The 14,618-nt window shown below is 40.7% G+C and overlaps 2 protein-coding genes across 4 annotated transcripts in view; one reads left to right on the plus strand and one right to left on the minus strand.

Moving 5' to 3' along the window:
• Window positions 1-14,618, minus strand: part of LOC104453597 — a 49,366-nt gene that overhangs the window by 21,137 nt on the left and 13,611 nt on the right. The window lies entirely within an intron of this gene.
• LOC104453603 (mediator of RNA polymerase II transcription subunit 21-like) lies at window positions 2,518-4,789 on the plus strand. Of its 2 annotated transcripts, none has more exons than XR_005552745.1 (5): window positions 2,518-2,668; window positions 2,864-3,082; window positions 4,072-4,136; window positions 4,228-4,279; window positions 4,384-4,789. XR_005552745.1 is itself a non-coding variant. In XM_039316475.1 (5 exons), the coding sequence occupies exons 2-5, from the start codon at window positions 2,876-2,878 to the stop codon at window positions 4,458-4,460; spliced, it is 441 nt and encodes a 146-aa protein (XP_039172409.1). In that variant the 5' UTR covers window positions 2,518-2,668; window positions 2,864-2,875; the 3' UTR covers window positions 4,461-4,789. The 2 variants fall into 2 exon arrangements, 1 of the variants encoding a protein (XP_039172409.1); XM_039316475.1 differs by having other exon boundaries at window positions 2,864-3,086; window positions 4,036-4,136.

The raw sequence follows: 14,618 nt of genomic DNA on the forward strand, positions 1-14,618 counted from the left end.
CCAGTGGTCTGAATCCTAGATGCCATTGTCTTTGGTGGGAACGATGACTATATGACTTGTTGCAGCATACTCTGTTGCCTGTTGCTACCAAGTAAACCCTTGACTACATTCCGTCGAGCCATGCCAACTTTGGTTGTGCTTTTGTGGACTCCTGAAGGGCAATCTTGCGAAGGGGGACTCCTTAGGTTAGGCTATCCCTTGGTGGGAGTTCGCATGACTATCACGCCCATCTGGAATTTGTCCTCCATGCCGCGACTTCCATCAACCTGCTCATCAGGCCCAATCTGCACGATACTTTCTTCTCTAGGGGTGAGGTCATATGATGCCATTGCCATGCGCTCATGCATGAGAAAAATCCCTTAAAAGCAGGCCGCGCGCTGATCAGTTGCTTGAGAAAGAAGCCTAATGCCATCTGCACAGGGTCGACAGTCCTGCATATTCTTGGAGTAGCCCCCCAGAGATGATGATTCAAGATCAGATCAGCCTCAGTGCGGGCCATGGGATCGACAGCTAGTCTTTGTTCTACAATGATATGTGATATGCTAGCTCCTTTAATCGATATATGTCGAACAAATCTGCTGGATCGACAGCTAGTCTTTGTTCTACAATGATATGTGATATGCTAGCTCCTTTAATCGATATATGTCGAACAAATCTGCTTGAAGAGCCTGATCGAAGAGATCCTTGTCTACTTTCATCGTTTCCTTCTTTTTCTAGAAATCTCATCTAACCAAATCCGCTCGTTATTGTTTTACAATGTACTAGCATGGAAAGGAGTTCCATGCTACTAATTGCAAACAAGTTGGTAGTGTCGGTAACTTGTTCATCTAGTTGCGTATTGGTAACTTTCAACAAGTTAAAACAAATATCAAAGTTTCTTTATTCCTCAAATTTACCAACCATTTTAATAATCTACCAACATTTACTTTTGTGACTTACCAACCATTTGAAATTACTAAATCTTAATTTGATTAATATACCAACATTCAGTTATCAACTTTGTTTTAGAAACTGATTTCTTTGTGATTTACTTGTGATTACCAATGCTTTCGAAGCACCAACTTCATTTAAAAATTTCCCACCTTAGTTTCACTCACATATCACCATTCATCACATTAACAAAGTGCACCACAACAGCAATGGGTACAAGCCGAGCCAGGCCGGCCGGCAGCCCCCCCGTCCCGGACGCCCTAGCTGATGATGATCTAGGGAATGTCCACTTCCCTGGCCGTGCACTATCACCGCGGCATAGTCCCCATAGGCCTCATGCCCAGAGAAGTACGCGCCAGAGTTTCCCCCCTTGAGCTTGTTCAGAGAGAATGAGTACTTCAGCGTGTCCTTGCCAGATTCAAGCCCAAAGGTCCTTGTCTAATCGGACATAGCATTGTAAAAGCCGTAGCAATATGCGGCCTGGTCGGTGTTACGCTCGATGACGCTGCCGAAGAACTGAACTGCCTTGCTCCTGGTGTTCATCCAGGCCGGGACACCCCACGGTAGGTCGCCGCCCGGCCTCCTTAGGGCATCCCTGGGTGGGAACAGCCCCCCGGCCTCCATGGCATTGTCCAGTATCTCAAAAGTCAGGCTGCCTCCTATGAGCCGGAACAGTTTCCAGTAGTTGCCCGCCGCCCTCGTCTCGGGCTCCATAGCTGGGAGTCTCGCCGCCGCAGAGCTCGCACAGAGGCACGAAACATGCTGGCAACATCGGGACCCGTCGCCACAGCCTGCTTCCTCGAGATGTACACCGTCTGATGAATTTTCCTATTGCACGAATGCACGTAAAAACTACTTCTTTTCCCGTCATTCCACGCCTGGGTGGGTGGATTCAGCTCTCTCTTTTCGGACCAGGCAAGTCCGATTCAGGCAAAAGATTTTAGAAGAAAATGACGAGCAGAACCGAAAAAGAAATCTTGAATTCTTGCACCCTAAGCTTTCTACATATACTAGGCATGTCCACTGTTTTTTCCTGTTCGAAATGTATCACTTGCGCGTCTATATCTATCTATTGTTACATGCGCTTTTCAAAGGATTGCCTAGAAACTTCAAAACTTAAGTAGTAGATAATTAGAGATGACTTCTCCTTATCAGTTTTGCCTAATTCTCAAACAAAAATAGCTATTGCCTAGACGCCACCTAAACAATTTGGCGTGTTTTCCATTTCGATATTATTAATTGATGGAAAATCAATTATGTAAAATTTTACCATCTCTCCGTCATTTCTCTCCATAACCAAGTTTAATATTTATGGACTTTTTAAATGTTATTGAGTGCCGACTTCAGAAAAATTAAACATAGTCATAAATTATCTAAATGATAAGCTTTTAAAAAATTGAATCGGTAATTTTACACGATTTAACAAGTTTCATATAAACAACTGAACAAAATTCTACCATCTCTCCGTCATTTCTTAATTCTACTTTCAGAGTGAACCCCTTGAAAAAACTAAAAAAAAAAAAAAAAAGACCCGAATATTTTAATTAAAAATTCGAATTTTCTCTATCAGTCTAGTAAAATCCAGCATCAAAACCCGCAAAATGAGAAGGAAACCCGAAATCCTGCGCTTGTTCTCCTGAATCCTCCTGCGCCGTGCTTCCGCCGCACGCCGCCGCCGAACCCCGCCGGTCTCCGCCGCCGCAGCCCGCCGGTCCCTCCGTCCGTCCATAACCTGAAGGTGACTCTCTCTCTCTCTCTCTCTCTCTCTCTCTATCGTGAATTCTCTTCCTCTGCAATTTCGTCGTCGCCGGGGTCTCTCCGTCGCTACCTCGCCGGACGCGCGAATCCCTAATTCGCGGCGGGCGGCTGTCTCCGGCGCTCCTCTCTGGCGGAACCTCGCCGATTGCTCATGCGCTAGGAACCTCTGCGGCAGGAAATTCGAGGGATGGACGTGATCTCCCAGCTGCAGGAGCAAGTCAACACGGTCGCGTCGGTCGCCTTCAACACCTTCGGCTCGCTGCAGAGGGACGCGCCCTCCGTGCGGCTCTCCGCGAGTTACCCCGAACCGCCCCCGACCGCCGCGGAGGACGCGTCCAGCTTCGCCGAGCAGCCCAAGCTGATGAGTGCTGCTCTTGTCAAAGCCGCCAAGCAGGTTCGTGCCTCTCTCCGGCTTGCTGTTGTTGCGAGTTAGTGGCGAGCTTGTTCGTTATCTGCTTGATGTGATTGGAAGAATTTATTTGGCTAGGGCTTTATGAAGATTGATAACTTGATTTATCGTGGCAAGAAAAGAAATTTACTTGTGTATGAGAATTGTATGTATGGCTAGAAATCTAGGTTATGTCCGAAGTTTCAGCGGAGAGGTGTTCTTACTTCGATTGGCTTCTGTGCGCATTTAGTCTCGGTTTTGGGAACTCTGTGCGTGTTCTTGTAGAGGATGTGAGCAGATTTCATTCATTAATGTGTACTATGGAAGTTCTCATCGATAGATCACAGATGTGACGCGAACTTCTGAAGATGTAATGCAAGTTGGGCATTTGGTTCGTTTTCGTGTATGTGTCCATGGGCGTTGCACGCCATTGCACCTAATGTGACAGTTATTCCTACGGAAGAAAACAGGACCTCCTCCATTTTTTTTTCTTGTGGATTCTGTTGGTGGATATATCTGCCATGAGTATCTCAGTGTGCATATGTACATAGACCACGCTGTGATTTGGTTTACATGAGTTGGGTAATCTTTTGACTCATAAGTGTGAAATAGTTATGCACATTTGAAAGAGCCACCACTCTTGTGTAATCACGACTATCGTTTCTTTCAAATGTGTTTCTGCATCTTAAAGTCGGTAGAATGGTTTGAGATTGTAACTCCATCAGCATTCTTGATCTTGAGTAAGGTGGATTGTTGGTTTCTGATTTCTACCTCATTCACTTTTGTTTTACTTCATGCTTGAAGTAAAATGATGGTCGGTGTGACATCCTAAACTCTGCGACATCAGTATATTCTTGCGGGTGAAAGCAATTAGCCTCCATTTTAGAGATGAAGCATTATGCTTCAAGTTATAAAATTCGGTCTCTTTTCCACCGTTTGCTTTGGCAATCTGGATATAGTTCTATCGGAACTCTTTTTCTTCTTTGATGCCTTAGTAGCGGGACTTCCACTGCCTGAGGGAGGTGAAGAAGCTCAACTCAAAAGGATTGCAGACCTCCAGGTTAAGAGGATCCATGGTTTTTGGCGTCTTTAGTTCATTATTTCTGTTGTTTAAGGCTGTTTCTTATTCATCCCAAATTACCTTTGCACAGGCTGAGAATGATGCTGTAGGACAAGAGCTTCAGAAGCAACTTGAAGCTGCCGGTAATTGCCCTATTGATGAGGGTGTGAGGGCATTTGTCTTGTTCACTTATGTATGTCAATTTTTGGTCGAAAGTGATATCTTCTATGATTTTTGGCATTGGCAGAGAAGGAATTGAAGCTGGTCCAGGAGCTATTCAGCCAGGCAACAGATAACTGCTTCAATTTGAAGAAACCAGAATAAAAATTGAGGACGCTTCTCTTCTTTACCTTTTTCATAAAATTTATGCAGTAGAGATGATGACTGAGAGAATAGGCATTCTACCGTTCGAATAGTGCAAAGAGACCTGAGATGTCGCAGCTCTGTGTGGGTGAGTTTTGAAGTCCTTGCCGAGTAAAAGTTTCTCAGTGCACAAAAAGCATCAATATGGGCATCAAGTCAACCAAACAATCACTCAAATGAAGTAGTTCTGGTGAAGTAAGAAGTCTAGTCTTGAATCTTTAATTGCAAAAACAAACTGTAATGTTACATTAGCAATGGAAAGTTCTCTGTTTTGTTGTTCACCTTCCTTCCCTCTGAAGTTTTCAAAGATTGCTTTCTTACTTTTTGGTCCTTCTGAGGAAGGTCTTGGTATCGGATGGAGCATGGGCTTGTTTGCCCTTGCAGTGTAGATCAAGAATCAAGAAGGCAACTTTTATAGTTGTGAAATTCAAGAAATCAGAGTTTCCCATGTTTGAACGAGAGAGGAGAACAGGGCGGGCATCGGCTTTGAACACTAGACCCCTAATGGGCGTGTGTCGGGTTATGGCTAGCTTAACCTCTTTAGGGTGCTCTTCTGGCAGGCTTCGTGGCCCCAAATAAAGGGCCCAACCATTAGTTTAGAACTCTCCCAGAGTGTACGTAAACAGCCAAGAGAATAGTATATCCTCTTCTCCAAAAGGGACCATGAGAATGCTCGGCTTTCTGGTTGAACTGCCCACATTGTTGGTGTTGTTAGGGTCCCAGATGACGGACATACATTGCTGGCCTCTCTGGGCCACGTGAGCAAAGGGTCAGAAACTGAGGTTGCCAATGTCTTTGGTGGGTACTTGGCATCGATGGCTTGTTATGGCCTAATTTGTTGCCTTCTGCTACCGACTAAACTCTCCACTACATTTTGGGGGATGGTGCTAAATATGATGTACTTTTGGGCTAGTGAGAGGAAATCTTCCTCAGAAAGTTTAGTCTTACACCTAACATTGGATTTTTCAATCTCATTAAATATTTATGGACAGTCCAGGTTGTTGCCTTTATCTCTTGGTCAAATCAGCCACTGATACTCCAGGATCAGTTTGGGAGAAGTATGTCTGGAACTGGACTTGCATGTCCCACCAATCTCAAACGGAACTCGTGGGCAAACTAAGGTACCACTTTGAGGGAAACCGCATCAACATATAGGACCCTTATCAATTGATGTTGGACAATATTTGAGTGGCATGTGGAAAAATATGCAATTAGGGAGGCATGTAGGGGCCCATAAAAATTTGAAGTTGGAACTTCCTATTCGGATAGTCAAATCCAAAACTTGAGCTATTTGGTGGAGAAAACCACAAGAATATATATAGCACATGAGACCATTATCAAGTAATGTGTGACAATATTTCAACAGCTATGATTTCACATTCACGAGTGAACATAGTGAATTAAGGCACTTTATACTTTCTAGGGACAGGTCGATGTGATTAGGGAATGATTTCCTAGACAAAAGCCTTTAGTATAGGTCCATGCAAATATGTCTATTGTCCTAGTAAGATATTCTTTGTCCAAAGGATTGGGTACTCTCGGTTCATTTTCATCGAGTTATTCTTCATGGTCTTGTCAATTTTTAGTCTCCTTGGAGGCTAGGTGTAGTTCCCCACTTCTCTTGCCAACATTCACATTGACCTCTCTAGGAACCACTTGTGATTGTTTCTTTCTCCTAACATTAGCATCGAAGGGTTCAGATTGTTCATCCAATTCTTTGTAAGACTGAATCCTGAATTTCCAAAAAGGTCCGAGTTAATCGATCAAAAGGATAATCCTGCACACTTTCACTAGGAGACTGAGACAGTGGGCTTTCGTCCCCTGGACCATCCCTAGCCGAGGAGGCTTTTGTTGGGTTAGAACCCAACTTTTGGTTATTGGAGTAGTTGGCTTCACAATGGTGAAGCCCAAACATGCTTCCAGTACTTCGGCAAGACATTCTATTCTCCAACCATGGTCGCCATAAAAACATGTAAGGTGGACTTTCGCGAGATTGTGATCCCCAGAAACTCAGTGATTTCAATTAGTAATAAAAGTCCAAGCGAGGGTGATCGATGACCAATTAAAATGTTAAAATTGAGGTTGAATCCAAACTAAATGAATTCTAACGCGTCTTGAAGTCTCGAGAACTCTGAAAAAAAGTGAATTATTGATGAAGCACAAACTGTAGATTGGAAACAAGGAAATTGTATTGTAATTTTGTTGAACCATAATGGATGGCTTACATTCCTTGAGGCCATACTTACTCGATCACTAAAACTGAACATATAACATTAATGGCGTTCGCTAGGATGCGTGGAGAAAGTAAAAAAGTTAACAAAACACAACAGGAATGCTTCTATAAACAACGACAAATATTGAAACTAGGAAACCTAATATAAAATGAAATTCAAATCCGAATTCAGGTTAATCTGATCTACTCTAAATAACCTCCTCATCTTCATATCTTCACAATTATTCTAATGTGCTATTGGGATTTTGTGGTGCCTCTCGTTGATTCTTCTTTTGTCTTTTAAATGGACAATTGCGTTATACATTCTAATCTTCCTCCACAAGAATCATTAGACATCTTCGCTTGCACGCTACTCTAGGTGATTTGCAACTGCTCTTGATTTCTTAGCAATGGTTACTCACCGGTAGATAAATCCTCCTTAGGTCAGTCTTTAACTTCTATGCATGTTTCGAATCAATTGATAGTCACCTAGTATCATGCAATTGGCTCAAATATTGTCAATTAGAAACTTGTGATCGATGAGTTCATTAGAAGTTTCATATAGGCTTTGTGGGTTAAATGTATTGTCATGGCCTGATTTGAACTTAATTTGGATTGCTAACTTCTTCATGTTTGGGCCTAAAATTTAGGTCCGATTTCAACATGGAGTTAGTGGAATAAAAGAGGAAAAGAAAATTAAATGCAACGTCTTTCCATGCCATCGAGAATGAAGAAAGAAAGATTGACCTCTAGGTTGTCCGGTGTTGGTTGAAGATGCCCCGCTGCGGGGAAGGGGGCGGTTGGGTTGGGGAGATCGAGATACCTGATGAAATATGTCCACGGCTAATGCTGCACACTATTCCTCAAGTAAATCAACATCTCCGTCCCAAGTTTCATGCTAATAAAGCCGTGATTTTGGAAAAGTCTCAAATAGAAATATGAAGTGCCCTCTTTTTACTCAAAAGAGAATTATAGTCCGTCTCAAATAAAGATCCAAAATAATCATTTGGTCTCAAAAAAGGATCTAGCTCGTCGACCGGCGAAGAAATGCATCTCCCATGTCTGGTTAGGGATAATTTCATCCAAAAATATTCTTTTTTCGTTTTCCTTTACCCCTGTTCATCTTCTTCTTGATCCCACCTATGTTGTCCCTGCTCATCATCTTCTTGGTCAATGTTGAAGACAGGCATTGCCCAGATCAAGAACAGCGGGACTCGTTGGCCACGGGTAAGGGCCGGCGAGGCCACCCTCGCTAGATTGGCAGCGGGTGAGGTCTTGCAAGCCGACCCTTTGGCGAGGGTGGCCTTGCCTGTGGCCGGCGAGGGCCGTCACGGCCGGCGGGGTTGGCGAGCCCTCGTCGGAGACCATTTGCCTGCTGTTGAATTTGGATTATCTTGCTGTGTTTTGCTTTCCCAATGGGGTTTCTAGAGGTTTGATGCTCGCGACTCGACGTCGCGAACTGAGAATTCCCTCTAAAAGTTCGTTCCTTTTTCCTTGAATGTATCTGTACATATCTATAGTGCGTCCTTTGCTGACGACTTGTCGCTTACATGTCTCTGTTGGGTCCTTACTGAATGAGATGGTTAGCTCAATTTCTTATGCTGCGGAGCTTTTTGCTCGTGATGCTGATTGTTCGGCGGGGTTGGGGGTGGTGGGGGGTGGGCGTATAGCAATTCAGAGAAATCAGAATTTCCTGTAGTTCGAGGCATGATTTGTGATCAAGGCGGGAGGTGCTCTGTTTGGTGAAAGATGAGTTAAGCTGAAGTTGCTACTTTCGTCAAGCCATATGGCTATCTCGTATGCCGCGATAGGACGTTCCCCTCTCGCAGTTGTCATTCCGCTCATTGCTTTCCGAGGGCCAGCGAGGGCCTGCAAGCCTTCGCCTGCTGCCGATTTGACAGGGGCGGCCTCTTCGGCCGCTGGTACCCAAATTCGGTGTTCTTGATTTGGGCAATGCCTATCTTCAAGATCGACAATAAAGATTATGAATAGGGACAGCCATGGGTGGAATCAAGAAGAAGATGAACAGAGGAAAAGAAAACGAAAAAATAATAATTTTCGGAGGAAAGTACCTCTGACCACACCATTGGAATATGCATCGGAGATGTATTTGTTCGCCAGTCGGCGAGTTAGGTCTTTCTTGAGACTAAATGACTATTTTGGTTCCTTATTTGAGAGAGATTACACTTCAGATCTTTTTTGAGATTATGAGGGCACTTTATGTTCCTATTTGAGATTTTCTCTATGATTTTTGTTGGCTTGTTTTGCTTGCCTTTGTACGATGGTCACATGCAATTAGGCATCTTGGCTAGTTGGGCAAAACCACCATAGGGTACTTGGGTTGACGCTACTCAAGTTGAAATGAAGTCAGTAGTCCTCATTATAAAAATTGCCGACCAATTGCTTTCCATTTAGATGTGCTTGGTTTCAATGTATTCTCACGCAACTATATGCGCTGTGATTTTTGTCATTTATGTCTAATGCTATATACTATTTCTCAAGTAAATCAACTTCTCCATTGCAAGTTTTGTGCTGTTATTGGCTTGTTATGCTTGTCTTTGTCCGATGGTCATATGCAATTAGGCATCCGGGCTAGTTGGGCAAAACCACCATAGGGTACTTGGATTGACCATGCTCGAGTCGAAAAGTATCATTAGTGCTCATTATAAAAATTGCTATGGACAATGCTTGACTCTAAAAGGAGCAAGTGTCGCTCATTATAAAAATTGACGACCAGTTGCTTGCCATTTAGATGTGTTTGGTTTCAATATATTATCACGCAACTATATACGCTGTGATTTTTGTCATTTACGTCTAATGTTGTACACTATTTCTCAAGTAAATCGACTTCTCCATTGCAAGTTTCATAAAGCTGTGATTTTTGTCGGCTTGTTATGCATGTCTTTGTTTATAACTTACTATAGATAGTTTTACTTTTATTTTATTTTTTTTGGTATGTTATTGAGTTTGTGAGACTTAATTTCAATATCAATGTAATGATCTTGTTGTTTGTCAAATTTTTTTGTCTTTTTCATTTTTTGGATTTTGCTTTTACTTGATGATGCTGTTGGCATGTCTATGGTCGTAGCTAAAGTGCTGGTGTGGCTAGTGATGTCTAGTAGTAGTGGGTCTATTAAGATGGTTCGGTTCGAGGCTTGTGTTGTTTCTAGTGCAAGTGTGCAGTGCGCACATCTTGCACCGGGTGGTACGGGTGCAAGGCTCGACTTGCATCAACACCTTTTGCGGCATACCCGCAATTAGTACAGTGGCTGGTGGCTGGGGTGCTAGTGTGGTGGCTAATGGTGGTAGCTGGTGATGCCTTGTGGTGATGGGTTTGTGGTGGGAATTTGGTTGGCGGCTCATGCCGCACTTGGTGCAAATGTGCAGTGTGCACATCTTGTATCAGGTGGTGTTGGTACAAGCTGTACCTTGTGCAACAGACCCACAACCAGCACAGTGATTGGTGGCTGGGGTGCTAATGTGGTGGCCAGTGGTGGTGGTGGGTGATGGCTGATGGTGCTGGCGGCCGATGATGCTTGATGGTAGTGGGTCTATAGTAAGGGTTGGGAGCTCATGCAACACCTAGTGCAAGTGTGCAGTGTGCATATCTTACACTAGGTGGTATTGGTGCCAAGTGGGTGCGAGGCTCAGCTTACAAACACCTTCTATAGTAGTATACCACTAGCACAGTAGTAGCTAGTCGTGGCTTGAGGTGGTGGATGGGGTACTTGGTGTGGCTGGTGGTGGTGGCTGGTGGCCGGTGGTGACTGATGATGGTGGTTGGTGTAATTTTTAGGGGAAACCTACAAAAATTGACACTTAACTGATAACATTCTAAAAAATTTAACATTTAAATGTTCAATTTTAACCGTAAGTGATACTTAAGTTATCACTTCAATAATAACTTGACACTTAAGTGATATTTTTTTATCACGATTAATACTTATGGCACTCGAGTAATCACTCGTGTTTGTCCTATGTATATGCTGGTTTGTAGCAAACCAGAGAAGCTGCTAGTTTATATTTAGTTCAACTTATAGCAACTTCATTCAATTCAATGTTTTGCTGTCGGTTTATGTATATATTCAGCTCAAGTAAAGAAGTCACCACAATACATTGACTCAATACACATCCATCATTGTTGGTTTATATTCAAGAACAAGTAAAAATATAGTACGACCATCATTTCATTCACTCATTCTCTTTCCTTGACCTCTCCACAAGCATAAGAAGTAACCCATGATATATATGATAGCACAAACAATAACAAAGCTACAACGATCTTGTGGACAACACAAACTTCTTCTCATCTTCCATAAAAATGCCTACATTTGATCCAAAACAATTGCATTTGTCCACTCATTTTCAATTATGGCAGTCAAAGAAACTTCTTCTCATCTTTCAGTGCCTAACATTTCATCATAAAGTAGGATAGATAACAAAACAATACCACAATAAATGCTTGGTAACATTTCCGTTCAATTTTCATTCTTGAAACTTCATTCTACAAATGTTTAGCCGAAGATGCTTGAGCTTGTATTGAATCAACATCGTCCAAGTTGTCCACAAGCGTAGATGGAGGTTGATGTCATCCATCAAGTAGATTGGATATCACTTTTGTGGCTCGATGAGAGAATTTCACATCGACCCATTTGAAGTATTTACACTTTGACCATTCTCTCTATCGGGCACATCCATAAAATCTTCTCCCGGGATTCATTCGAGTCCACGATGTTCTTTTTGGACTCGGTAACCCACAAAAACAAAAACGCTTACCTTCGCCTTCGCTTTAGTGAGAGGAATTTGAAGCACTGCTAAAAATCTTGCTCTCTATTTTCAAGATTCAATGGTGAAATTTTAGGCAAATCGAAATTAAGATTCGGGATTAGGGTTTGAGCACTTCAATAGGGATTTTGGTTGATTTAAGGTTTTAGATTTGGGGCTTTTTGGGAGATGACGTTGTTTTGACCGATTTAGGGCTTTTATTTTGGACAACTATGAAAACGACATCGTTTTGGGTCAGTCAGAGCTAAGTCAGCTCTCCAACAAGCCACGTAGGCAAACAAAATTAATAATAAAAAAAAATTACCACGTCGGATTTTCAACGGGGTTCGCCGGAAGTAGCACTCAAGTATCTCATTTTAAAAAAAATAAATTATACTTAAGTTTCATTTTACTAACTTTTGGTACTTAAGTGTTCTCTTATGCTAAGTTTTGGCACTTGGATTATTCTTTTTCCAGAAAATATTTATCTAAATCCCAACTTGCTTTGTCATGCTCATGCTTGTCTATCCTACTCATATTTCTCAATTTCCGAAGTTCAAAATATTGGGATTTAACCCAAAATTACTTGAAAATTTAAGTATATATCCATTGCATTTACTCACCTTTATATTCGAATGCAATTAATTTGCAGATTTGATCTTGTCGTGAGAGCATTGGCTAGAGTAGTGGGTGAAAGGAGGATTTTGCATGATGCGTTTCAAAACCAGCCAAAGGATCGACTTAACCATCTCTACTCACATGAATTAAATACTGCAACGGGTGCCCTCTCATTCCCTTGGGATTATTTATCTCCATAAAGCCCTTCAATTCTGTTTGGCTATCTCGTTCACCCTCTTCAGCCATTTAATGCTTTCAGGTTCTGTAAAGCTATCCTCTAAATCTCCCAATTGCTCCGCCCAAAGACATCCTCTAACCGTAAACCTGCATAGCATAACTTAACACGTCTAAGTTTAGTTGCACTTGCGCAGGTGTTCGATTAGTAGATGCTATTCAGATAAGAGGCTAATCTGAGGACCGATGCAACTAACCTAGCCACACAAATGCCTCTTTATCCCAACCCAAGTGTGATGCAGCTAATAAGCCCCATGGTGATCGAAGAAATTGAATCAACAAAACAATAATTAATATAGCAATAAATAAATTTCAAGAAATTTAATTATAATCATCCTAGCAGACGGACTGATGATTAAAGTAACAATTAATAGTGGAAGGACACAAATATTTTCTTATGAAGTAGAGTTATGATGATAGAATATTGGGATAAGTGCATTGAATGTTCTAGAATTTCTCACGAAAGTGCAATTGAGTTCTAAATTTTCAAAAATTGCAATCAAGTTCTAAAACCTGTCACAAAAGTAATTGTGTTATAAAATTTTACGAAGTGCAATCACGTTCTAAAACTTGTTGGGATTTTCTATTTATCAAGTTGGACGAAGTTAATGGAATATTTGATCACATTGACAAGTTTTATGACTTGATTATACTTTTTTTTTTTTTAAGTTTTAGGATTTAAATCACTTTCTAAATGCTCTAAGGATAAGTATTATTATCTCTTGAAGTCCTTCTGAGCTGAGAGAATTAAAAACTTCATTGATTTGATAAAGAGTATTATTATCAAGAGATAGCTTGTTGAGTTTTTTGTTGACTTCATAACGTCCAGCAGTATGGCCTTCTTTTCCACATTGATAGCATGTTATACTTCAATTGATTTTTTTTGTTTTGTTTTTTGTTTAGTTTGAGAAGGGTAGGATGAAGTTTTTCAGGAAAAAAATTTTAGTGTGATATTTTTTTTTTTTTTTATATTTATGATTTGGTTTGTTTGATCTTCTATAAGATAATTATCCCACCAACATTTTAATTGTCCAATAAAATAGCCATCGATATTCTAAATGTTCTTCATATCAAACAACCATGGTCTCCAATTCGTATAAAACACAACAAGATGTATTGTGAAATATTTTTGTGATTATTTATATTTCAATCATATTGTAACGTGTCATTGCCATTAAAATTTTTATCATTTGTATCACTTTGTTTGTTTTACATATCCTTTTCAAATCAACCATAATAATATTTCATATTGTAACATTAGATCCTCTATCTTAGAGCCCGGGAGTTTATATGCATACGGAGAAACCATGGAATCGAATCTCAGTGGAGTACGTGGATCCTACTAATAAATGAAGATTACTGAATGTCTCTGAGAATCTCAGGAAGACGACACTCGGCAATGACCAAATTTAGCGACGGAATCACCCGACAGAGGTACTCAAGCTAAGTTAGATGAAGAACGACTGAAGCTGGAGCCACCACAAATAGTCGTCATCTGAGAGAAGAAGAAAATAGAGAGAATGAGTTATCAGAGGTGAAGGATCTATATGTCCTATGAACTGAAAGAGAGAGCGCGTGAAGTCTGCGGCGATAGGAGGTGGTCCGGTGTTGCTGGGCGACGATGATGTTGCAGCAGCTTAGGCGGTGACGCAAGGACGGTGAGCTTCGATGAAGGTGAAGACGTAGTGATGGATAACCCACATGCATCTCTGAGACTGACGAAGGAAGTGAATCAATCATTTTATATCTCTCTAGTATTTGAATCACCAAGAATTCTTTTCAAAAGTATAAGTTTTTTATGGTACCTTCATTTCATAGAAAACTCAATGATAAAAAGCATTTTCGAATAATATGATTAATTTTCCATTATTTGGTAATATATAATCAAATCAAAAACGTTTTTTGATATTTGGATCTCATTAGAAAGTGATTTTGATAGTATGACTTTATCTTAGGCCAAAAAAAAATCGAATTTTTTAATTTTTTTTTTTTTTAAAAGTTCGATTTTTTAGTTTTTCATTTTATTTTTCTTTTTTAAATTCGAATTTGTAATTGGTTCTTCAATGAGTTGTAAAAAGAAAGGGAGATTAATTAGAAAAACGTTTTTTTTTACTATACCATTTTCAATATTATTATTATTATTATTATTATTATTATTATTATTATTATTATTATTATTATTATTATTATTATTATTATTATTATTATTTTTTCTTCCTTTTTCAAATGCAGATTTGGTTTATTGACAAAATTATTTGCCAACGATGTTCAGTTTCTTATTTTTTTTACCC

The sequence above is a fragment of the Eucalyptus grandis genome, chromosome 7 (genome assembly GCF_016545825.1).
Source record: "Eucalyptus grandis isolate ANBG69807.140 chromosome 7, ASM1654582v1, whole genome shotgun sequence".
Taxonomy (NCBI): Eukaryota; Viridiplantae; Streptophyta; class Magnoliopsida; order Myrtales; family Myrtaceae; genus Eucalyptus; species Eucalyptus grandis.

What these genes read in the sequence shown, in the direction of transcription:
- LOC104453603 (XM_039316475.1), top strand. Translation starts at nt 2,876, where the DNA reads ATGGACGTGATCTCCCAGCTGCAGGAGCAAGTCAACACGGTCGCGTCG. An exon ending in CAAAGCCGCCAAGCAGGTTC is followed by an intron (nt 3,087 to 4,035) that starts GTGCCTCTCTCC and finishes ATCTGGATATAG; the next exon opens with TTCTATCGGAACTCTTTTTC. An exon ending in GAAGCAACTTGAAGCTGCCG is followed by an intron (nt 4,280 to 4,383) that starts GTAATTGCCCTA and finishes TGGCATTGGCAG; the next exon opens with AGAAGGAATTGAAGCTGGTC.